The sequence below is a fragment of the Ascaphus truei genome, chromosome 1 (genome assembly GCF_040206685.1).
Source record: "Ascaphus truei isolate aAscTru1 chromosome 1, aAscTru1.hap1, whole genome shotgun sequence".
Lineage (NCBI taxonomy): Eukaryota > Metazoa > Chordata > Amphibia > Anura > Ascaphidae > Ascaphus > Ascaphus truei.
Genome location: NC_134483.1, coordinates 514,619,807 through 514,645,982, shown reverse-complemented (window position 1 = coordinate 514,645,982; position 26,176 = coordinate 514,619,807). Strand labels below are relative to the sequence as shown.

The 26,176-nt window shown below is 42.5% G+C and overlaps 1 protein-coding gene across 1 annotated transcript in view; it reads left to right on the top strand.

Annotated features, from left to right (window-relative positions):
- The window catches only part of LOC142463581 (uncharacterized), a 122,560-nt gene extending 103,560 nt beyond the window's left edge, over positions 1 to 19,000 (top strand). Inside the window, exons 3-4 of the mRNA XM_075566556.1 lie at positions 17,563 to 17,640; positions 18,006 to 19,000. Coding sequence (XP_075422671.1) covers positions 17,563 to 17,640; positions 18,006 to 19,000 — 1,073 coding nt within the window. The remainder of the gene's footprint in view (positions 1 to 17,562; positions 17,641 to 18,005) is intronic.
- Positions 19,001 to 26,176: the final 7,176 nt, after the last annotated feature.

Sequence of the window (26,176 nt, the reverse complement as noted above, 5' to 3'; positions counted from 1 at the left end):
GTGCCCATTGCGCTTGCGCACAACAGCCCGCACGGAGGTTGTAGCCAGCACATGCGCAGAAAAAGAGCTTGCAGGCCCCAACACGCATGCGCCGTTCCACCGTTGTCCACCTCCAAGTATAGTCGCACTCCCCCCTCTTCCAGCACGCATGCTCACTAACGGCGGCAGGCCTCTGCGCATGGCCGTGGGCCTCTGTGCATTGCCGCGGGCCTCTGCGCAGGCTGCACCATGGACCATGGGCCTCAGCGCATGCACGCCACCAAAGAGAGGACTGATCGAAGGGGAGGAGAGGAGGCAGGAACACCGGGCAGGGAGAGAGTGAGAGAGCCGCGTCACCCGAGATCCCGGTGCTGAAACAGACACAACATCACACACAGACTCAAACACACAGTCACATAAACACACAGAGAGACATACACACAACCAGAGTCACACACACACAACCAGAGTCACACACACGCACAACAAAATCACACACACACACACGCACACGTAGAGTCACACATACACTCACCCAGTCACACACACAAAGAGTCACACACACAACCAGAGTCACAAACACACATGCACAACCAGAGTCACACCCACCCACACACATGCACAACCAGAGTCACACACACACGCAGTTGCACATGCAGTCAGTCACACAAACAGTCACACACATGCGGAGTCACACACACAGAGACTCACACACACACACAGAGTCACACACACGCAGAGTCACACACACGCAGTCACACAAACAGTCACACAAACATTCACACACACATTCACACACACATTCACACGCACAGTCACTCACACACAGAGACTCACACACAGAGACTCACACATACACACACACGAGGAATTCACAGTTAGGATAAATATATTAGTGCCGTGCACGTGCGTTCAAAGTCACACTTCTTTGTGTTTTGTCACTGAAATTATGTTTTGTTTTTAATTAAAAACATCACCATCACAAATACAATTTGTGTGACAAAAGACAAAGAAGTTTCACATAAAATGCGCGTGCTCGGCACACACACACTTTTTTTTTTTACACCAGCTGGTCATAGAAACAAAATTTAGCATTGCTTAAAACCTTAAAAATATGTTAGCACTCCAGTAGAGTTTTTATAAGCTGAAATTAAACAATTGTAGGTATATAATGTAAGCTAACTAGAGAAGTGTGAATGTCTTCAAATTTTCTATACAACATTTGTGTTCGTTTTTTCTTAAATGTCACATTGTTTAGAATGGTGCCAGAATTGTCACGCCAATTTGCCAATCTCGCAATTTTCACACATCTCTGCTTAGGACCAAAGAGAACTAGGGCATGCATGTTTATTTGGTTAAATATGCGTGGCTGGATTAATCAAATCAATGAAGTATAAGTATTTAACGATACACATTTTTAAACTTTTAATGCAATCAAATGTTTTGGAGCATTTTGAGATTTAAGCCTCTCTTTTATGATAAAACTGTTTGTATACTGTTGTTGGTACAGGTAGATGGCTGATCCAGACTTTACCCCCATATATTTTTTTGTTTGGCTACTTATGGCAGCATAATTAGTTTAAAGAAATACTGGAAAAGAACAAGAAATACTAGAAAATAATCTAATAAAGCAGACTCGAAGAAAATAGAAACATACAGTATTATGCAAAAAATACTGTAAGTGAACACTTTCCTTTTAGGGGATTTTTCTAAGGAAACTAATCGCATTGTTAAATTGCTTTACTTTATCTTGCCCGCTATATGGAGCTAAGCCTTTAAAAAGATATGGTGTGAAAACACTTGGTGGTAGATCCACAGAGATCCTTTAAATCTAGGCTACTGCATACCTGTAGGTAACCTCTGTTAGCTTCCCTGAGTTTAACGAATATCCACAAAGATAAATATATGCAAAACCAACGTCTGTTAGTGATCACATTAGTATAGGCTTAATCACATGTGAAGTTAGCACGGCCTTGTGTCTGCTTCAAATAGCATGGCGTTAAGCCTGTCTTACGCAAAGGTGACGTTACTCCCATCCAGACCCTGAATAAGCGTTTACTTAAAGTAATAAAGGAAAAGACAGAAGAGGTAAACAACCCTGTAATTAACAATACCATAGTTAAATCATTCAAACAAAAGAAGAGAGGACGTCAGAGAAATAGTTCAATTTTAATAACATACATAAAGCAACTTAAAAACTTACAGTTAAGTTCTGTCACTTGATGAAACACATCCCTCACTCCGCCGATACTAGCACAGCGAGATCCGTAGAGTCCACCCCTCCTCCAACTAACCCGGAACACCATGCGGTTGTCAAACCGGAAGTGTACCAGGAGCAGACTGATAGGGAGGACTGATCCACACACTGGAACCGCTGCCTAGCTATAGCAGAACTCTCAATTATTTCTCTTTGGGGAGGTTCAAATGCCGAACTTATCCCACACTTTAAAGTAAATAACTTCTTGTGGGGACTGTATAATAAATTTTAACGCATTTCGCGCTATGTTGCGCTTCTTCAGGAGATACCTGAGCATGCTGGGATATGTCCCTTTTATAGGGTCAACATAAATTATTCAAGCTTACCCCATCATGGGGAAGACTCACAGCTCCCACCATTACTCACCATCCTTGACCCTGGCCAGGGATCAGAGAGGGAAACACTCACCCTCCTTACTCCAGGAGGAGCAGGGGGTGACACAACCTCACCCTCTCAAGGCTGAGAGGAACTCTCTCTCCCTCATCAGTCCCTCAGGAGCTCAGAGGAACTCCCCTAACTTTTGGCCCCTACAAAAATACTGGAAGATCCGGGCTCATGGACTGTACCCACCTACAAGGGGCTTTTCACAGGCGATGAGACACCACCTACCTTCCTTCACTTTCTGGGGAAGCAGAATAGGGAGGGGGGGTCAAGGGCCCACAGATTAACCTGCTAATGCCTGGATCTTAACAGGACTTACATAGCAGATACACTATGTGGGGAGAAACAGGTACAGCTGGACATACCCTGTTACATTAGTTTCATAGTGTGAGAAAGATTGTGGAATATAAGAAAAACAACTTATTTATACAAAGTTAGAACAAGTGAATGGTTTCTAGTACATTTTTTGGTACAAACTGGAACCCATCAAGGCTTTGTGCCCAGACTTTTCTAAGCATTGTTTATTTGTTGTCACGGAAGTGCTGCCCGCAGACCAGACCCGTCCCTGTACTGAGGTGGGACGTATAGTAACACACACCCGCAGCAGAGGGAGCGTGTCCGGAGTGTGTTAAAGGTGTTATCAGGCCAGTGAGTATAGGTGTAGAAACAGATACTTGCCGGATCCAGAACAGAAGTACCGTGGTAGATGCCGTGGCCGAGGGTCGGGCGAGAGTGGTCCAGAAAGTCGAGGTCCAAGCCAAAATCAAGGAGCAAAAGAGAGACAACGTATTGAGGAGCAAGCCGGGGTCCAGAGCCAGAGGAGTTGTAGTAAGCCGAGCCGGGTCAAAACCTGAGCAAAACAAACAAGCTCAAAGAGATCCACACTAGGTAAGCAAAGAGTATGCAGAGCAATGATTCCAGGGAGGAACTGGGGCAATAAAGGTGGGAGAGCCAATCTGAGAAGTAGGTGGAGCAGAGGTGTGCCTTGGAGCGCAAGCTGATAGGTTCACGCTGTAATCCTGAAGCGGCATCAGCTGTGAAGCAGGGGGGGCGTGGACATGGCTGGAGCAAGCGCCGGGGACGTGACGGAGCTGCCAGTGCAGTGAACAAATTACAGTGTCCCGGCCAACACGGCTCAAAACTTATTGTCATTTTTTGTTTCTGTTTAAGTGAATTTCAAAAGTGAAAGTAATTGTAATGAATGGGACATGGCAATGTGCCTTGACTTTTAGCACTAGGCGAAATTGTTGTGAGTTTTTGGATCGAAGCGTTTTCGCAGAACCAAAGAGAGTGAATTGACAACATTCGCCAACGCGCGCGAAAGATCGCACTTTCTCTGGTTACAGGAACAGCATGTCAGCATTCCTCAATAGACTCTGTGTAATGTACGTACATGCTGATCCTTGACCTTCTTGTCATCACTGAGACCAAAATCAATAAGGGAATATGACACTGATGGGACCATTTGCCAGTGCTAGTTCAAACAAACAGATGGGCTGCTGCATAAACACAATGACGCCAAACAAACCTGCATTTATTTAATTTCTCAGAGCATAAAAACATAGTCCATGAAATGGGCTTCTTTAAAAAGTGTTTTCTTTTAAACATTGGTGGAAAACTAGAACAGCTGCAGATACTGTGAAGTTTGCACTTTTTAGTGTGGAGAAATAATTAAAAGCTCTCTCGGTTGACCATTTCATTATTCATTGGATAAGCTGATGCAACCAAAAAAAAAACCCATCAATTTCCCTTCATAATGCAAACTTTGCTTTTATATTCTAGATACAGTATGTGATTTTCAGCCTTTAGAGAACTGTAGAACTCTGTATTATAACTGGGGGAAATGTGTTGCTACTTCCCAGAACCCTGTATTATACAGTAACTGGGGGAAATGTGTTGCTACTTCCCATAACCCTGTATTATACAGTAACTGGGGGAAATGTGTTGCTACTTCCCATAACCCTGTATTATACAGTAACTGGGGGAAATGTGTTGCTACTTCCCATAACCCTGTATTATACAGTAACTGGGGGAAATGTGTTGCTACTTCCCAGAACCCTGTATTATAACTGGGGGAAATGTATTGCTACTTCCCAGAACCCTGTATTATAACTGGGGGAAATGTATTGCTACTTCCCATAACCCTGTATTATAACTGGGGAAATGTATTGCTACTTCCCATAACCCTGTATTATAACTGGGGGAATGTATTGCTACTTCCCAGAACCCTGTATTATAACTGGGGAAATGTATTGCTACTTCCCAGAACCCTGTATTATAACTGGGGGAAATGTATTGCTACTTCCCAGAACCCTGTATTATATCTGGGGGAAATGTATGGCTACTTCCCAGAACCCTGTATTATAACTGGGGGAAATGTATTGCTACTTCCCAGAACCCTGTATTATAACTGGGGGAAATGTATTGCTACTTCCCAGAACCCTGTATTATAACTGGGAGGAATGTATTGCTACTTCCCAGAACCCTGTATTATATCTGGGGGAATGTATTGCTACTTCCCAGAACCCTGTATTATAATTGAGAGGAATGTATTGCTACTTCCCAGAACCCTGTATTATAACTGAGAGGAATGTATTGCTACTTCCCAGAACCCTGTATTATAACTGGGAGGAATGTATTGCTACTTCCCAGAACCCTGTATTATAACTGGGAGGAATGTATTGCTACTTCCAGAACCCTTTATTATAACTGGGAGGAATGTATTGCTACTTCCCAGAACTAGGGTGACCAGATTTCCAAAAGTAAAAACCAGGACACATTAAAAAAAAATATATATATATATTTATAAAACAAATGACATCACCACCTGCGCTTTGTCTCTTTTATGTCCATCCAAACCTCTCTGTCCCCATCCTCAAACACACCACATTCTCTCTCCCCATCCCTCCATTCTCGTTCCCCCATCACTCCATTTTCCTTCCCTCCCATCCCCCCATTCTTGTTCCATTCTTCCCATTCTCTGTGTTTCTCTCTCTCCCCATTCTCTGTGTGTCTCTCTCCCCCATTCTCTGTGTCTCTCTCTCCCCCATTCTCTTTGTCTCTCTCTCCCCCATTCTCTGTGTCTCTCTCTCCCCCAGTCTCTGTCTCTCTCTCCCCATGCTGTGTCACTCTCTCCCCCCATGCTGTCACTCTCTCTTTTCCCATGCTTTCACTCTCTCTCCCCATGCTGTCACTCTCTCTCCCCCCATGCTGTGTCCCTCTCTCTCCCCGCATGCTGTGTCATACTCTCTCTCCCCCCATGCTGTCTCTGTCTCTCCCTGTGCTGTCTCTGTCTCTCCCCATGCTGTCTCTGTCTCTCCCATGCTGTGTGTCTCTCTCTGTCTCTCCTCATGCTGTGTCACTCTCTCTCTCCTCATGCTGTGTCACTCTCTCTCTCCCCATGCCGTGACTCTCTCTCTCTCTCTCCATGCTGTCTTTTTCTCTCCCCGTGCTGTGTCTCTCTCTCTCTCCCCATGCTGTCTCTCTCTCTCCCCATGCTGTGTCACTCTCTCTCTCCCCATGCTGTGTGTCTCTCTCTGGTGCTCAGGCGGCTGCCATTACCTCTGCGCGCGCACCTCCCCTCGTTACGGAGCGCGCTCCGGACCAAGATAATTTATTCACTGCTATTGCAGTGAAGCCACGCCCTCCGCCCACGCGTTGGCTACAAGTTAACCCCAAAGCTTCCCACCTGGCTGCCTATCATAGGAACTAATCCAGGACAGCTCCTCATGCCCCTCCAGGCCTGCCTCCACTTCCTATTGGTCAGCCGCAGTATATAGTACCTGTCTTACCTCTTTCACATTGCTCGACATAGTATCTCTTTGTGGATGTCTATTCTGGCTCTCTCTTGTCTTCGCTTATTCAGGTTACGACTCGGCTTGGCGGACTACACTCTCTGGCACTCGACTCCGGCTCTCTCTTGACCTCACTGCTTCTCACGTCCCTCGATCTCAGCTTGGACCCCGACCTTCCGGATCTCTCCTCTCACTGACCTTGGCTTACGGCAATGAATACATCTCTTCTTGTACCGGTACCGGCAAGTATTGCTACAGCTATTTCCACCTGGCCTGGCAACACCAAAACACCACACTCCGGACACGCTCCTTCTGCTGCGGGTGCGTGCACATATACGTCCCCACAATTTATGACAAGATATAATATACACCAAATAACTGGGCTGAACTGAACGAGGCTTAGATATAATAAAGTATATTTATTCCTTAGATAGGTGTACACAACAAGATAGTACAATTAACAGACAAGAAGGTAACACTTACTTAGGAGTTGGAATGAAGAAGTAGTCAAATAGCAATTCTCCAGCAATCAGGTATCAATCAAGATGTAACAAGAAGACAAAGACTGTAGGGTTGACAACAGTTTAAATATCTTTGCAACCCTATTATTATCATTGAGTGCAGACTATTGGAGAACAATTATCTGCACCCAATCTCAAACGTGGCAACATTGTAAACCCATCCCCCTCACCGAGATGGCACATGCGTACTGGGACCCTGAGGGTCTAATTTCTGTAGCCCCACACCAAATCAGGGGTGCCGGGCAGTCAACCAGATGGGGTATCTGGAAGGATATTCTTTGTTTGTAGGTGTGAGTTATAGCACCTACAAACCACTCCAGCTTCACGCTTCTCCGCCCTCATGTAAAAAGTTAGAGTGGCTTAGTCTTTGATCAGGGGCCTGGTTCTTAGACATTGGGTCGCCCCCCTGACCATTTGCATTCCTTAGTGTGCAGGAATCTTCACAGGCTTTTGTCCCCGCTTTGAAATACAGTATGGTTTTTAATAGCCGGTCAATGGGAAACGGCCGCCATTGGTCTATGGGAAAAACTCACGAACCTTTGTGGTGGTCCATACTCCGTCGGATTGGTCGGAGAAGGTCGGGAATGGATCTGCGGTCATGCCGGAACAGTGAGTGCAGGCATCCCAAACCTCGGCCCTCTGGACCCTCCAGAACCGGAGATATGAGCATATGGTTTTCAGGGTTTCAGACTTAGCCATTTCCTCGTGCTGCTTCTTCCGCCGCCATTGAAACCTATGGCGTGACCCGCTCAGCCAGCACGACCCTTTCCGGGGGTCCTGGATTCTTGGACCCGGTGGTGGTCAAGTGATGGGAGGCCTAGGAGCTAGGGGCAAAAATAATTTTATTCCTGGGTGCCCTAGAACCTAAGATTCCCACGCCACTTGTCGTTGAACTTGGCCTAATTGTGATCAAACTCTTTTTCAGACAAAGTATCCGCTTTGCGGTTTTGCGGTTTGGATGGCTGCCAACCTATTCCTGGAGATCGCCGTCGAGGAATCTCCATTGAAGTCAATGGGCCCATTGACTTACAATGGGAAACCGCCGCTCCTCCTCTCGGACGCCACCTGCTGGTCTTCGAGGGAAACCGGTCCAAAACAGCTAGATCCGCCATTGAAATGAATGGAGCTCCAATGGCGGCCTATGGGACTCTGCAAAATTGTGCCTGAAAATGCGGGAAAATTAAACAAAGGGCTATAATCACTTTCTACCCATTAACCCTTGTCCTCCCGGATGGATCCCAGTGTGTGTGTGGTACACACACTTACATGGTGGAAATACATTACAACAGGGGAACATACATTTTCATGTTATAGCAAGGTGAAAACCACACTCCTGGACCGCAGTCCAGTTAACCCCTTGCCTCTCTGGTGAGGTCAGGGGGTGGCCATATGGGGTGCAACCCCTTTAATACCGGGCCAATCCCCCTCTCCCTCTACACTTTCCCTTCTTAATGGGTGACCTGTGGCCCACTTGCCCTCACAGGGAGTGGGACACTGCTGGCACCATTAATGTATTCAGTCTCAGAGGGATAGTCCTGACGTGAAAGTCCATCAGCATTGCAGTTTTCACTACCTTTCTTATGCTGGATGGTGAATTCAAACTCTTGCAGGGCCAAGCTCCACCTTAGCAACTTGGCATTCTCCCCTGATACCCTTTCCAGCCAACTCAGGGGATTGTGGTCTGTGATGACCGTGAAAGCCCTCCCATACAAGTAGGGTTGGAGCTTCTTGAGTGCCCACACAATGGCCAAGCAATCCTTCTCAATGGTGGCATATGCCACCTCCCTGGGGAGTAGTTTGCGGCTGAGGTACACCATAGGGTGCTCTCTGCCGTCTTTCCCCACCTGGCTCAACACAGCCCCATGCCATAGTACCATGTGACAGGCTTTCAATGACGTCACATCCGTTCTCCCCAGGCCTCTGTCACATGGTATACTAGAGCCAATCAGAGTAGGGATGGAGTTCCCACGCTCTGATTGGCTACCGTACCATGTGTAGATGGCCATGTTTCTTTTAATGACGTCATCTTAAAGGCAATTGATGCAAAGCCATTCTGATTGGCTGTGTTTTCATTGCCTTTAAGTGACGTCATCTTTTTTTTTTTTATTGGCCAAAACACATGGTTTTCACGGCCCAATCAGGACCGTGGGAACCATGACGAAAATGTGACGTCATAGGCCTTTAAAAGCCTATGCCGTCTCATTTTGAAGCCAGCAGCCGAGGAGGAAGGACCTCCGGAGAAGAAAGAAGACCAGGGCGTGGCCGAAGACGGGAAGAAGACCCCGGAAGAAGATAGAAGAAAGAAGAATACAGATGAAGATGGATTACAATTAGAAGACCCGTGGATTGATTTGGATTTTTAGTTTAATGTTTATTTTTTTATGGTTTTTTATTTTATGGGTTCCTGTGCCTGGTGGTTTGGTTCGTGAGTAAGCAGTTCAACTGGAGTTGGTTGGGTCAAGTAATGGTAAGTGAACTAAAGAAATGTATTTAATTGAACTTGTGAATTTTTTTTAATGCTTTTTTAACATGTGTATTTATTTTTTTGTGGTATATCATTTCTTGACACTGTATGTATGTATGTATGTCTAGAGAGATATATACATACAGGGTAAGAAATGATGTTGTTTTAAAAGCTTTATTTGATGTGTTTTAAATTAATTTGACTATGCTGCTATGCTTAAATGTGTGTTTAATGTATTTTAAAATTAGATAGATGTAATTGTTGATATTGTATGGTGTACTTGAGGTCAGGGTTAGCTGGTTTTCAATTTTGTATTCTTGTTGGTTCTTATATTTTTTCACAGGCTAAATTGTTATGTTAAAGGCTTGAATTAGTTAATTGTTTAATTGCTAGGGATGGAATGTAAATTGTTTAGGGATGTCATTAATGAATGCTAATTGATTTATATTTACTGGATTGGTTAAAATAGTATACTTGTTTGGAGGTATCTGTATTTTGCTTGCAATGTTATTGTTAACATTCATTTGCAGAATGTATATGGTGCTTAGATTGTATGCATCATATATACAATGTAAATGCAATGTGTTGATTGGCATTTGAAGTTTTTGATTGGCATTTGAGGTTTTTGATTGTAAGATCAGTTAGGATTATGAAAGGAAATTAATTTTATTGTAGTATGTCTTTATGGAGAAGTGTTATTTTGAGTACAGCATGTTTTTGATAAACCTTCTACATTTATTTGTATATTGGTTCATCGTGTGTGTGTATATATATATATATACAGTATATATATATATATATATATATATATATATATATATATATATATATATATATATATATATATATATAAATATACATATATATATTACATATAAATATACATATATATATATTACATATAAATATACATATATATATATATATTATATAAATATACATATATATTATATAAATATAAATAAATATATATATTTGCATGATGAAGCCAATGTACAAATTCATGGGTGAAAGGTGGGTATCGGGCTAGTGTGTCTTAACCCCTTAATTACCTTTGCGGTTATTTCCGATAAGGTGTTCAAGGGGTTAATTGATATCTGAATATAATTACAATAAATTGGCTTTGTATTGGCTATGTTTTTTGTGGGCAGGACAAGGATATTGCTGGTGACGGAGACTTCTTATTGATGAGGTCAGTAGTACTTTATTTATTTGAATATGCTAGTTAATGTTTTTAATAACGGGCAAATAATCTATTATCCCTATCTGGATAATAGTTATTTTGCACATTATTGTACTGTAGGTACTGGGGGGGGGGGTGTGTGTATGCATTGAATGTATAGGCCAGGTTTATTTTTTTTACATGCAGGGTTTGTTCCGTGGTTCTGCGTGAGACCTCTGGAGACCACCTGTGGTCTCCTCGGGTATCTCACAGGTATCAGGCTGGTGGTTCCACGGGTGACATATGCGGGGATGAAGCGGTGGTCCCACATCCGTGGGGGCACCGCGGACCCATAGTGAGCACTCGTGAGTTCCCAGACCCCCGTGGGAACCAACCGAGGCCCCGCAGACACCTGTGGGTCTGACCCGGGGCTCCCAGACATCCTTGGGCTTACCGTGGGGACCCAATTGTGGCCCACGGTGACCCAAGGAGACCACCTGGGGGCCATGGCGCTTGGCGGGACCCACCAACAGGCCTCCAGAACCTGTTTGAAACAAGCTACTTGTACCCTGTATATCTCTCAAGTGCCCCGCCAGCCCACCGGGGACTCGCGTGGGGCTGTGTTATAAACCCTGTTTGTAAAAGGATAAATCTTCTATTTATGGGGGGGCACAGCGGGTGGGTAATGTATTTAATAAATAGAATGAAGTTTATTGTGGGTCACTGTATTGTTTTAATTGTGGGTACTGGGGGTGGAGGTGGTTCCCCAACGGTATGTGGGTAGACCTCCCTTGTGGGTAGTGGGTGAGGGTGGTTAGGCCTCACGGGGTGGGGGGTTAGTGTGGGAGGGTATGTAGGCGTCCCGAGTGGTGGGTGAGGGTGGGTTGACTGTAGCGGTTAATAACCGCTATGGTGATTAAGGGGTTAGGGGACATTACTTTGAATGTTTTAATTTTTGTGTCTGTTTTGCAGCACGGGAGGGGGCATGAGCAGGATGAAGAGGAGGATGGCCTTCATTGTGGCAACCGGAAATGGGTAAGTGCTATATGTATTTCATGTATTTATAGTTGTTTATGTATTTTAAATACACAGGGGGTGTATGTTGTTTATTGCTATGTTTATTGGGGGCAATTGTCCCCAATAAACATGCTATTCTGCCTTAACCCTTCATTGCCTTAGCGGCTATACGCTATGGCAATGAAGCAGCATTTCTGTATTTTAATAATATTGTGCGGGAGCAGGGGGTCCCCTGAGCTGAACCGCATTGATTTGTGGCTCAGAGACCCCCTGCTCACAGTACACTATTATTAAAAATACATTCATGCTGCTTCGTTACCGTAGCACATAGCCGCAAAGGTAAGGAACGAGTGTTTATTGATATGTGTGTTTTACTGATAGTGTAGATGTGCAGAGGGTCTCCGGAGCTGAAGCGCTGTGGTTTTAGATCCGGGGACCCCCTGGTTCCCGAGATACAGGCCCCTTTATGGGGTGCCGGTATACCTCTGCTTTGTTTACATTCTGCGGTCACGTGATCGGGACCTTTAAATGTAGAGGGATACCGGCACCTCATAACGGGGTCTGTATCTCGGGAAGCAGGGGGTCCCCGGACCTGAAACCAATGCGGTTCAGCTCCGGAGACCCCCTGCACATGTACACTATCAGTAAAAATGTATTTTAAATAATTTTTAATGTGCCGATGTTTGCGCAGAGAGCAGCGGATCTCTCTCTGCTGCAGACACATCTCGCCAGGGGATGGCTTCTCAGCAGTTTCTCGTCAGGCAGCCGTCTCGCCACCGGTTACTAGCCATTTTATCAAATGGTGGTGGCGCATTCATTCGCCAGGGATTCGGCCCTTCCTGCATACAGCGAGGTTAACACGCCAAAAACCTGGCGAATTGAAACCCTGGCGAATGCAATTTTTCGGACCTTTCTGCATAGGCCCCTAAGTGAGATGTTGTTTTCTACTAGTATCTTTGGTGTCGAATGGTGCATACCAGGAGGTCTGAGCACTTCTGTGTTGTGTAGGGATAATCAACCCAGGTTTAAAGGGTACCTTTGTTCCTTAGTTGCAGCGCCTCCAGTCAGCGTGGATCCTCTGGATAGTAGGATGGTCCAGACTGACACCTTTCTTTAGCCCTATAACCCCATAACAGGGCAGGTCTGATACTGACAGGTCATCACAATCCAGCATGTGACCCAGCCAATACCTCCCCCAGGCTGACACTCCCTGGCTGTTGCTAGGCCCGCCCTTAGATACAGTTACTTCATCTAAGGCTGCAATAGCAAACAAGGCCTTCTGGAGGAATTAACCCATCCACTGTCTGTACCTAACAGGGCTTACACTGGTAGGGCCCAGGGAAATAAGTAGCGTACGGAGGCTAGGCTACAGAGCTTATATAGATATGTATATATATATATATATATATATATATGTAGCCCTTCTCTTCCCGGGGCCAATCGCAGATTGGGGCCCCCCCTCTGTACTAGGTTCTGGCTACGTGTATATGTGTGGTGCATACCTGCTGGCAACAGGAGGGCCTGAGACTCCCGCAATGGTATGGGGGATGACAGGACCAGGTTACTGGGGTGAATGCCTCCGTGTCATTTAATGGTGCAACGCCTCCATCTCTGGTAAGCCCCAAGGATGAGGGGTGGAATCCTTCCAGAGAGTCCCCCACTCAGGGACGAGAGATTCCAGTCTCACACAGTCTTTCTTAAAAGCAGAAGCAGCTCTTTATTATCACAGCAGCAGGAATAGCAGCAGGATCACAGTCAGGTACAGATTCTCTCTCTCCTCAAACTGCTCTCCCTCAGGATGGTATCTGTGTCCCTGCCACCACCCTAGGTCAAGGGCACCCAGGGTGGGGCTAGCACTTCCCTCACCCCCTAAACAGGGTGAGAGGAATTGGTCCACCTAGCTACTATACTTCTAGCAGCTCTACTCAAAAGCCGCAGAATCTCCTTCTCCAGCCGTGCACTCCATGCACTTCTTACTAGTCACACACTCTGCCAGAACTGACAGGACTGACTGTCTCACTAAATAGGCTGCCCTTTATGACTTTGGCAGGCCCCTCCCCTGTGTCTCTTGCCTTAGAGACAGGGTCAGGTGACCTACCTCCACCACTCAGAGCAGTGCTTGAAGTGGGGGAAACCCATGATAACTTCTGGCAGCCTGCCCTTACCAGGGCTTATACCAGAAGGAGGAAAGACATATAGCCCAATTTCTTACCAGGGCTACATATATATATATATATATATATATATATATATATATATATATATATATATATATATATATATATATATATATATATATATATTGTGACAGAAACCAGGGGATGGTAATAAATTCCATATATAGGGCTCCCAGGATACTGAACAGTTTCTATCCTGTTTGGCCTGGGAGTGCAGCCTTATAATACATGCACTCCATCCCACAGTTTGGCAAGCGCTGGAACTGAGGGATGAGAGATCCAGACCAGAGTTTTTCTGCTGCCTGATTTCTGTCACCTGTCATGCTAATTAGAAATCAGGTATGTAAGACTGATTTCCTGTTTGCTCTCCCCTCTCCCCAAGAGCCTGGAGGCTTGAAAGGCTGCTGAACTACAGAGGGGAGAAGCCTCTTCCCCAAACAGGTTCAATTATTCTATTCATTTGTCTAAGACTGGAAAAGTACTTTGTTTTGTTGTTGGAAGTGGAAAAGCACTTCCAACCCTGAGTCAGGGATATCTAAGTTAAGTTATCGCTCAGGTGAGCAGCTTTTTGTTTTTGATCTGTTTCTGTTGTATGCACTCTGGCAGTCTCAGTGCCTGGGACTGAATAAACCAGGCATAGGGCCTCATGCAGTAAGCGTCGATTAAGTGAAATCGGCAAGCTTACCGATTAGTCATGTTAATGGCGATTTTTCCTCTCCGTATGCAGTAAGTGCCGAATACATTCAAAATCAACCCGAAAACAAATCCGCCCACTCTCACGATGATTATCCGATCACACACAGGTGTATCGGCGTGCGTGGCGGGGTGCTGATAGGTTGCCCAATCACAAATCTTGCTGAATCAGGCGAAACAAGCATGTTTTGGATTGCGCGCCATATTTAAAGGCAACGTGTACTGCTAATCATTCTCTGTGTTGTTGGGAGTGAGAGAGAGAGAGACGCACAGAGCTGGCTGATTGAACATTTGCATATTGACGGAGAGACTTGTTGTGTATTGGGTGAGCTTTGTCCATTGTTGTTTTGTTTACATCTTTGTCTTGTTTTATATGTGGAAGTGTTTCGTGTGATTGGCTGTACATTAGTTGTCTGTTTTTTGTGAGTGCTGGAAGTATGCCCGCAAAGCATGGGAAGAGTGATGCTGGTGGGAGTGGGAGTGCTACTCGTGCGAGTACGCGTCGGAGTGAACGTACTGTTCAGGGGAGTGATGTTGCTGGTGCACCGAGTGGTGTTGCTGGGAGTGGGAGTGCTGGTGCTGGGAGTGGGAGTGCTGTTGCTGGGAGTGGGAGTGCTGTTGCTGTGAGTGGGAGTGCTGTTGCTGTGAGTGGGAGTGTTGTTGCTGGGAGTGGGAGTGCTGTTGCTGGGAGTGGGAGTGCTGGTGCTAGGAGTGGGAGTGCTGGTGCTAGGAGTGGGAGTGCTGGTGCTAGGAGTGGGAGTGCTGGTGCTAGGAGTGGGAGTGCTGGTGCTAGGAGTGGGAGTGCTGGTGCTGTGAGTGCTGCTGGTGGCGCAGTTGCTGATGGGGTGGATGGTGGTGGCGTGCTTGCTGGTGGGCAGCTTTTGGAGGCTCTTCCATTGGAAGAAGGAGAGTCCAGTCAGCACCAGCCAAGCTCTGACCCTAAACCTGCTCGGAAGAAACGTGTGGAGAAGCCACGTAATCCTCGCTTCAATGACCAGGAAAATACAGCTCTTGTCACTGGCATTCTGGAGCACTATGACAGTATATATGGACATTTACTAGGTAAGTGTACCTTTACATTTATTATTCAAATACATGTGATCCTAGGTCATCTGAGTTTTGTTCATATGCAAATATGGGTTCAGAATATCTTTCTATGTTAATTAGTCTGGAAACACAGCTTTTTATCATGCCTTACAAGGACAACTAAACACAGGCGGTCAATTTGCCATAACTGCATACAATATGAATGCAACCTTGCTTACATGTATAGGTTTAGTAGTGAATGCTCATGTGCTTCACATATTACACCTAAAACAGCATGTTTGCTATCTCTTGGAACAGCTAGCAGTGTAGGAAACTGGTGCTTCTATTATTAATCATTTACCTCATATATTTGATATGTTTTTCAAGGGCGGACAAGTTCAGCAAGCAGAAAAGAAATGTGGGACACAATAGTCATTGGTGTCAATGCGTGTGGGAATCATGTGAGGGACAAGCGGAATTGTCACAAGAGATTTGATGATATTAGGTCCAAATTGAAAAAGAAAATACAACACCAACGCGTGCATGCTACTGGCACTGGAGGTGGGCCCACACCACAACGTCTCATATTAAGTCCATTGGAGGAGCTGCTTCGGGCAAAATTACTTCCCGTCGTCGTGGAAGGCTTACCTGGTGACCGTGATATAGGAATTTACCCCTCACAATTTCCACCAGGTGAGAAATATTACTGTACTAGGCGTGTCGTTGCTTACAGTTATTTTGCATAGTTACACTGCTTTTTATACTGTCTTCACAATATAAGCATACCTGTATCTATATATGTATATGTCTGATTCTGTATATATATATATCTCAAAATAGACATATATGTTGTAGTCCTACTAAAAGCAGTAACTAATATAGCACGTGCCATTGCGTGCTCATTTACATGTGAATTCCCAAAATGCATTGCTGCAGTGGAAGCAATTGATGGTGGGCGAAGATGGGGAACAACAGGGTAGTACACATGTGTAACACATGTTAATCAGAAATTATTACTAGCTACAGGTACAGAACAGAAATATGTATAATATTATTGTGTATTTTATTTATTTTACTCCGACAAACATGACATTACTGCCTATTTTAAGCATGCATCAAATATATTGCATGCAACGGCCTACAAACATCACTTGCACTAACACATCTATAGTTGTTTATGAAAAGGTCCATTTTTTCTTTAAGTCATATACAGACAGCATAATGAGGCACACGTATCATATTTTATGTCATTGTTTTCATAACTTAAAAACTGCACACGACTATTTAGCTCATCTACCATTGTGTTAAAGCAGCTGCAATTAATATCTCATCACAGCATACACTTCAACAGAGGGGGTGGGGTTCAGCACACACACTAATTGCAGCCTCATTTTAGGGTCAACTTAGTTCACACCATTTTCACCTGTTTCAAGTAATTGAAAGGTGTGGCTGATTAGGCTTTTTGGGGAAGGGAATACCGTTCTTACAACCTGACTAGCACAACTGAAGTTAATCACACTCATTTGAAAGCTTAACTTTAGCTACTAAATGCCCCAACAACTCATTACTTATCAAAGCGTACGTCACACATTAGTTCACTCATATCTATAGTTGAACTACTACTATCAACGACACATTATCACACACTGCATGTGTTGTCTTGTTTAGTCACAGCCACATTCATGTGTGCCACATCTTATATTAATGTACCACACATATCCTCTACCAAAAACAACACTTTTTGCAATATGACCACCTTCATGATAACCATTCTGAATGGTCATCTCATGATAGTTATGTACATTATGACCCTGATATCACTACACAACATATGATTTTTATGTACAAATTTTATCTATTTATCCTCACGCATTACTGCAGGAACATAGTATGTTTTATGTTAGGGAACTCAAAAGTTCTAAGTACACAGGCATGTACATTGTTATTACAACTATTTATGTTCACTTTCACACACACATTTTGGGTTAAGGAAATGATGCTGTTAGGTACTCATAAATACAGAACATACAATAACTGTTTGTTCAATATTTACACATGTAAATGTAAAACTTATGTTATTGTTATATATAGTTGCCCCTGAAGGACATGTGTCACCTGAGACTGAACAAGTGTCTTCACCTGGGTCAGCCAGCTCAACACACCTAGAAGGTGAGTGTATCAGTTGGTGGCCATATAATATGTGCTCTTCTATATGTTATGTTGTCATGTTCATTATTTGTTTTGCACATCTTCTTTAAATAGGATTACTTAGTGTCAGTGAAAATGAAGTGTAAGGCAACTTGTATTGTGTTAGTGATGTTAACTATCATGTAGGAGTTGTGAGTTTACAGCAAGTTTTCATTCACTCATATTTCATACTGAGTCCAAACATTATTCTTAAGTCAAGGTAGTTTTTAATGTGAGGTTATAAAACGTATGGAAACATGTTAGTTGTTACTTATGACACAGTACAATTACATAGTAACACAGCAGAGATTAACATGCCATTTAATAATGTGTACATTTATTTGTAGAACATGATGAAGAGGATTTTGATGATGATGATGATGATGATGATGATGATGATGATGCCGCCGCCGCCGCCATAGACACACAAATACAAGCAAGTGACCATGAAGAGGTTCCAATTGAAACTGTTTTACCGCCAAAACGTCCTGCAAATACCACATATGATGCAATTGTAGCTTCTGAGGGAAAAATTGTGGAAGCAGAAAATCGTCGCCATTCTGACCTGATGACAGTGCTGGAAAGGATGATTGCACTGCAGGAAGAAACAGTTTCACAATTGGCACATCTCCACAGAGTCTTCATTGAAGTGCCTAAACAGTTGCAAAAAATCAACACCTCATTCGAAGCATTAGTTGTTCAGCAAACACAAGCTAATTACTGGAGAATGACTAATGTACCACAATTCAACACCTCACAGCCAGGATCTGTTCATGCAGGTCAGTTTTCACCACATTCATCTGATATTCATTCACCAGGCCCAAATGTTACCGGTCAAGTAGCAGACATTGCTGTGCAGGTTCCTGATGACATCCTACCGCTGCCATCTGTACAAATTCAGCAGCAGACACCTACAAAGGAGGCGACAAAAACAAAACAAGACACACATGAAACAGACCAACCATCACTTGTGCAGTGTCTACCAACTTGCTCACATGTGTCAGTGGGCACAAGCCCTGTCCGTGAACAGTCACTACCCAAAAGCCCTGTAGGTGAGTCACTGCCCAAAAGCCCTGTAGGTGAATCACTGCCCAAAAGCCCTGTAGGTGAGTCACTGGCCACAAGCCCTGTAGGTGAGTCACTGGCCACAAGCCCCGTAGGTGAACAGTCACTGCCCAAAAGCCCTGTAGGTGAGTCACTGGCCACAAGCCCTGCCCGTGAAGTGCCAGAGGCCACTCAAAGTGGCTCTGTTGTGCCTAAAGTTGGTGGCAAAAGAAAAAGGAAAATTCAAGAGACAACAAGCAGGCCTGTTACTCGCTCGCAAAAGGAACAAAAAAAATAAATGTTATAATTCAGAAAATATGTCTTTGGCCTTGTTTTGTTGACTTCAGATTATCTAATTACTATTGTATGTATGCTGAAGACTGTGTTGTTTCCAAACTTTCAAGTATGTTCTTGTACACGTGAAGTTTTGGAAATGTTAACACTCCTAATTAATGAATAGTGTTATAAATATTTATGTTTTAATCGTCTGTTCAGTAATGGTCCACCAGGAGCCAGTTGCTAAATTTAGAGAAGCTGCCATTGACTTTGCAGCAAAACATTGCATTTGGGTGTGTTAATTGATGTAATCATTGCATGTGCATATTATTTTCATGCAATTATAAAAGCACCTATTTAACTGCAAACATCTTTCTTGTACGTGTACAGCAGGATTTTGTGTTAAATATTACTTACCTTTGGTGGCCATTGTAATGTTGTCCTTTAATCATTTATGTGTTCTTGTTTCAAGAACATCTCTGAATTTATACTAAAATATATGTAGTATGTATTGATATATGCACACACACACACACAGACACACACTGTGTGTGTGTGTGTGTGTATATATATAGTACTATCTAAACTGGTATAGATGTATTTACAAAAAACATACACTTCATGCTTCCTTGTGAAAACACACTATTTTAATAATACAGGCCTAATGTTTGACAACTATACTAAGTGTGAGCCTCTAACATTATTGGGTGCAAACAAATGTTTATTACTTAATTCACTCATGTTTATCACCATTTAAATAGGTTTCATACAAGGCCTACTTACTGCCATCAATATGTTGTGTGTACTCCTGCAATATAAAAAAAAAAAAAAAAAGATACATTATATATATATATATATATATATATATATATATATATATATATATATATATATATATATACATATACATATATACACACACACACACACACACACACACACTATACATATAGTACAATATACACTATATATATATATATATTTTTATGAGAGAGATATATTTATATATATATAGATACACACGTATTTAAACTCATGCAGACAGGTAGTTAACCAGACTTTCAAATACACACAGAAATGTATGTGGGAAAAAAACATTTCATTTTGCAGTTGTGTGTATTTACTGATATGGCTGTCTAAGCACTATTTTCACACAGTGCTCTTTGTTATTTTTATAGAAAACTCAATGTTACTGAAATAAGTGTAGGAATGTTTTCACAAACGAGATAAAAAAATGATACATGTTTTTCCCACATTCGCCTATCACTAACCACAAAACTTAACCCAATTAAAAGGACACATCCAATTGGCGTTTGAAATAAGGAGTAAAAGTAGTTACTTTTGTTGACCTTGAAAACGAAACACAGGAATTTGTTAGCCATTGAGCAGAATCATTTTGATGAGCAAAGAAGACAGAACTGCACACATCTTTTGTGCTACTCTGACATGGCTGATGAATTCGTTAACAATATGAATCCCCTTTTAGGGTATAAGTACATGGTTTCAGAAGCAATTTTAAACAGTCGCGGACACAAAGCAAGCACACGCCAAATCTATGATTTGATTCGAGCTAAATATCCTTATTACCAAGACCGTAGGCATGCGCGGAATTTTAATTCCTCAATAAGATTCACTTTATCAACTAATGACTTTTTTGAACGTGTGCAGGATAAGCTAGAACACACCTATGGTTTCTGGAAGATTGCAAAGGAAAAGCATTTTACCCTGAAAGAGGGCACATATATTGTTGTGAAAGGCATATTTATTCCTAATGCCAATAGCAATGGATCCGCTACTACTGTTCCGTGTGAATCGATACCTGCTGCAATATCTGCACCCTCCATTCCTGAAACCCACATTGTACAACAACAAAAGTACTATGATTATGTACCAAGCCTTTCAGCTGAAAATGCATTGGAATGGGAACCAGAAGAAATGAACCTACCTCCCGACCAATTGTTTGAAGAAAGCAGTGGCGATTCCTATGAGCGCTTCATGGAGGAGATGTGTGTCATACTGGATTCAGCGGGTGGGTCAAGCGTGGATGAAAATGCCTTGCATTTCTGGAGCGACCAGTTGCAGCCAGACGAAGAGTTAATTCTAGAAGAATGGTAAATATAACAACCGTTATGCGTTGACTGTGCGTTTAAATGTTTTTTTTTTTTTGTTTTTTTTAACCACCATTTTCCCTTTCAATGCGTGGATACAGCGTAACATTGCAGACTGCATAACATGTAGCGATCACAAAGAAATTGTTGCCGAATACAATATAGTATAACCTGAAAGAGTAGTACACATTGCTGACGGAATAAATATACGTAATTTCCTATCCCTTTAACCATATTAGCAACATTTTAACATAACTCTAACACATACCTGTTTTGTTATCATGCAACATTTAAAAGCGGGTCCACCACGTATGACGTGGGACCCTTGTCATGGCCCAAGGCGTCCTTAAAAAGGATTACGGATGTAAGTCCCGCCCCCAAGCGACGTGCGCGCCTCAAAGCCTATTGGCTGTCATGTTTTGTTATAGTAACGGTAACTGCAGTGTGTCATGTGTGCGGCTCAGTGTTTGTAGGCGTCAACTGGGCGTTAGCTGAATGTTAATTGAGTGGGAGGAGTGTTAGCGTGCGTTTCACGCTGGTTTAACATGACGTCACACGTATTGCATTTGCGCATTGTGTTATCGGCCGTCCTTTCTGTCCAAACACGTCTGTTTAAAAAGAATACAGATGTACTCGTTTAGAACGAATGTAGTTTCGTATTCATTGTATTTGAAATAAAGATTTTATGTTTAATGGTATTTTCAAGATGTATTGAACGCACAACGTACGCTTTGTTTTGCGCATGCGCTAACAGTTAGTGCAGCCAAGCGTGAAGTGCGTGCGCACACTAAGATGTGCGCGCACATTTTTCAGTATACAGGCAACGTTCACATCATATACATAGTTATGCCTGCTACAAATTTAAAGAAACATTACATACTGATGTACACTTGTACTTCTAACATATAAGTGAGTGACGTGTGTATGTACACAATCATATAGAGCTGTGTAATGCGTTGTCACGGATACATATATAGTAAGGTGCCATATTTGACCATCATGTGTTTGCTGTATTTCAGAGATGTCGGGGAAGATACAATCGGATCAATGTATGATTTCAGAAGAGTCTACCTTTATATGAGATGATTGTGAGGAGGAGCCACCGACTACTATACTACATATGGAACTAATTTTATATTGCTTGCAGCGCTTATTAACAAACAATAAAAAATGTGATACCCTTATGCCTATATTGCATAAGCACTTAATTAACATAATGATGTTGCAAAATAGTGCCTCATGAATTTTTATTGAGTGTTCTTTAATGACTACTATCATTTTATGGCATGGTGTGTTTTATATATAACAACCATTCCCACTCTGCTAACACATTTGTGAATTCTATTGTGTAATGGAACGTATGACTGTCGAAACTATGTAACAATAATAATAATAATAATAATAATTATAATAATATGAGCATGTTCATGTATAGCGCTGCTAGTTGTACACAGCGCTTTACAGACACATTTTTCAGGCTGAGGTCCCTGGCCCGTGGAACTTACAATTTATTTTTTGCCGCCTGAGGCACAGGGAGATAAAGTGACTTGCCCAAGGTCACAAGGAGCCGACACCGGGAATTGAACCAGACTCCCCTGCTTCAAAATCTCAGTGCCAGTGTGTGTCTTTACTCACTGAGCCACTCCTTCTCCCAATGTAAAGGACACTTACAACCAACTAGCCATTTCTTGTTAAAAATCTCTTGTTACATGGGTATGTTGATAAAATGGTTTGGGACTGTAGCAAATAATGTTATTGGCCAGATGTTGTGGTCCCCTACAATGCATGATGTTCTGATTATGACATCAACATCATGTAATGAAGTACGTTTCTGTGTATATTTCATTAACCTAACTAACTATAGTTTACTGTGTTTATTAAACGTTCTAAAAATACATAGTATAGTCAATATGATGATATAAGCTACCATAATAAAGCTGGTGTTATCATTTGTCGGTGTTATACATGGATCCTACACAAATTGATACAGACACAAACAGTTGTCTTACAAAGTGTGTCTATGCTAATGTGCACGTGATTGACGTTACAATTGTGACAATACTTGATAATTATCATCATGATAATGATGAAGTGACGTGATTTATATTGCAAAAATATTACCAACATTGTCATATTGGTAAATTATAAATGCTAAATGACAGTAACATTAGTGACAAATTTGTCTTCTCTGTTAACAGTTTAACACTTGGTACATGTAGGACACATCCACACACGTGTGACTTATACATACACATGTCACAAATTTAAATTAATGTTGACTATTAATTCCTAGCATTACAAAACACCAACATTGCTAAATATAAGATGTAGTACGCATTGTTGTGATTGCAGGCATTCATGCATGGAGTTTTATGATCAGTCAATTTCATCCGTGATGAATGATCTCCCGTAAGTAAAGAAATAACTACAGTTATCCCCTTGTCTCCAAACACCTCTATATTACATTAATGGAATTTATAAGGAAACATACATAAAATGTGATGAAATGGGAGTAATCATTTTCTAATACAATGCACATGAAAGCTCAAGAGTAGCTAAATGCATATACATGATACAGAAAGTACATATATGTAACATTTGTGTTTAAACCAATATGTTGGGTTTTGACTTCAAATAATTATAGGAAGATTGATGTAGGCACATCTTATGAGAGATGTCAGCAAATATACATACCATGATCAGTCATACTGGAGATATACCTATAATGCAAAGGAACAATATATAAATTGCAAACATTGACATGCCATCTTCAGTACCGTAAACAACACAGCAAAGTGTGTATTTGGTGTTAAATGTGCATCGTCGCATCACATACCACCTGTACATTGAGTGAATGGTAGTGCTTACGATTGCGGTACACATGCTCACTCTGACTAGGTGCAATCAAAGCAACATGTGTGCAATCGATTGCACCCAGCACACATGGTATCCCTGCTATATTATAAAAGCCAGTCCTGACTTCCAGCCACTCTGTCGCCTCTGTAGGAAAATGAATATAATTCCTAGCGCGTCTATTGAGTGCATAGAGAAACTGGGTCAAGGCCCGCGAGAATGTAGATTGCGAGACCCCGCCCACTATGCCCACAGTTGTCTGGTATGACGCGGAAGCAAGATAATGTAATGAGCACAGCATTTTAACAAGCCCAGGGACTGCACGACCTCTGGCTGTGAAAAAATCTAAATCTCCCCTTATCTCCTGATAAAGAGCTAAGATTGCTGCTGAACTCAAACGATAGCGACTTACAATCTCCTCCTCACTCATCCCATCTAACAGGGTTCTCTCCCTGTACAGACGCGGACGAGGCACAACTTGTCTCCTCTGTCTTCTCCTCTGATCTCCTGTCCCTCTCCCTGTCTCTGTCGTATCCGCGTGACTGTCCCTGTCACTGTCCCTCGGTGTGTCCCTCCCTTGCCCTATATGATTGTCTTCATCATCAAGCATGTCATAGAAAAGAATGTTCCTCCGTCTCCTAAACAATCTCAACATTTTGAAATGAGTAGCTGTGAATGATCAGGTAATGGGCGTCCTTTAAATAGGTATGTGATGATGTCAGGTGACATAGTAAAATGCAAGGTGTTACATTAACATAATAAAGTACTTCTGTGGCAAGCTGTGTGCAGTTCTTGTTATAAGTATTTGTTGTGTGTATTCTGCAGGGAATGATGATATTTGGCAATGATGTGACGTGAACCTTTGTAGAAACATTGGTTGCAAATAAATAGTTGCATGTGCAATGCATGTAACACTTGTGAACGCAACAGTCAGTCATGTAATTAGGCAAAAAGGCTGAGATTGACGTGGGAAAAGTTTTGTGTAACATGTGTAATTAGGCATGTTATTGTGACATGTTGACAACAATGAATAGTCGTGTGCATATGCATGCATTTCTGTAAGGAGGATAGTTGGTATAGAATGAGTTAACAAGGTGTCCCAATGCTGAATTACTGTACATGTGTGTATAAGTTAGGTTGAAGTGCTTGTAATGCTACGGTTACAATGTAAACATGCAATGTGATTGAGCGTCCAATAAGTGACGTCATGAAAATAGGGAGGACCCAAAACTATATGTAAACATGAGAAGACAGATGTACATGAACGTTTAAAGATGTGTGTCACATTACAAGCATTGTGTAATGTAAAGGAAGATGAATATACTGTGTATGTGTGACATGTGTGACATGTGTAACATCATGTAAATAATTGTCGCTCAGTTCAGTAAAATGTGTGATATGATGTGAGGTTCTCCTTTAAGAGTTGAGTATAGTATTTTCCCTTGGCACATCATCACATGATGAGTAATGTGACCCGCAAATGCTGCAAACATGTAAAAGTATAATGTTATGCAAATAATACACGTCAGCTGTGACACAATGCAGGGAATGCCCCCACACTGTAATGCAAATGACGTTTGTATTGTGAGCAATGAAACGTAAACAGTACTATACTGTTATACGTCCCCGCTCCATTGACTCCATTGATGTACAGAAGATTTTTTTTTCTAAGTGCCGTTGCGGCAGCCTTAGCGATCGTTCTCCCCTCCAAACTGCCAACTTTAGTTGGCGGGAGAAATTGGCCATAACATCTCAATTTCGTAGTGCCGATCAGGCCCGATAAGCTGTTTTTTTTTGTTGAATCCAGCCGATTTAAAAAAGTGGCGATCAGTGGCGAAAACAGGCTTATCGGCAGCCGACTGCCCATAACAAAATAATCGGCTCCGAAACATGGCGATATCAAGCACTTATCGGCGCTTACTGAATCTCAAACCCAATTTTGGCTATAAAATGGCGATAATTCCCTTATCAACGCTTACTGCATGAGGCCCATAGCCTGTTTAAAGGAACAGTACGTGACGCCTCATCATTTAACCTACCCTAAAAGACCGTGTTCTAACAGTCCCGGACAAACGACGAGCCCCGGAGTAAGCTGTTTGTCACATATGGTGGAGAATGCGGGCAGAACACTAAAAGGTCTGCGGGTTAAAAAACTTTAAAAAAAAAAAGTTTTTTTTTCTCTCTCCAAACAAGATGGAAGACGTGGTGAGTGCGCTGGTACACAATGTCGCTGTCCA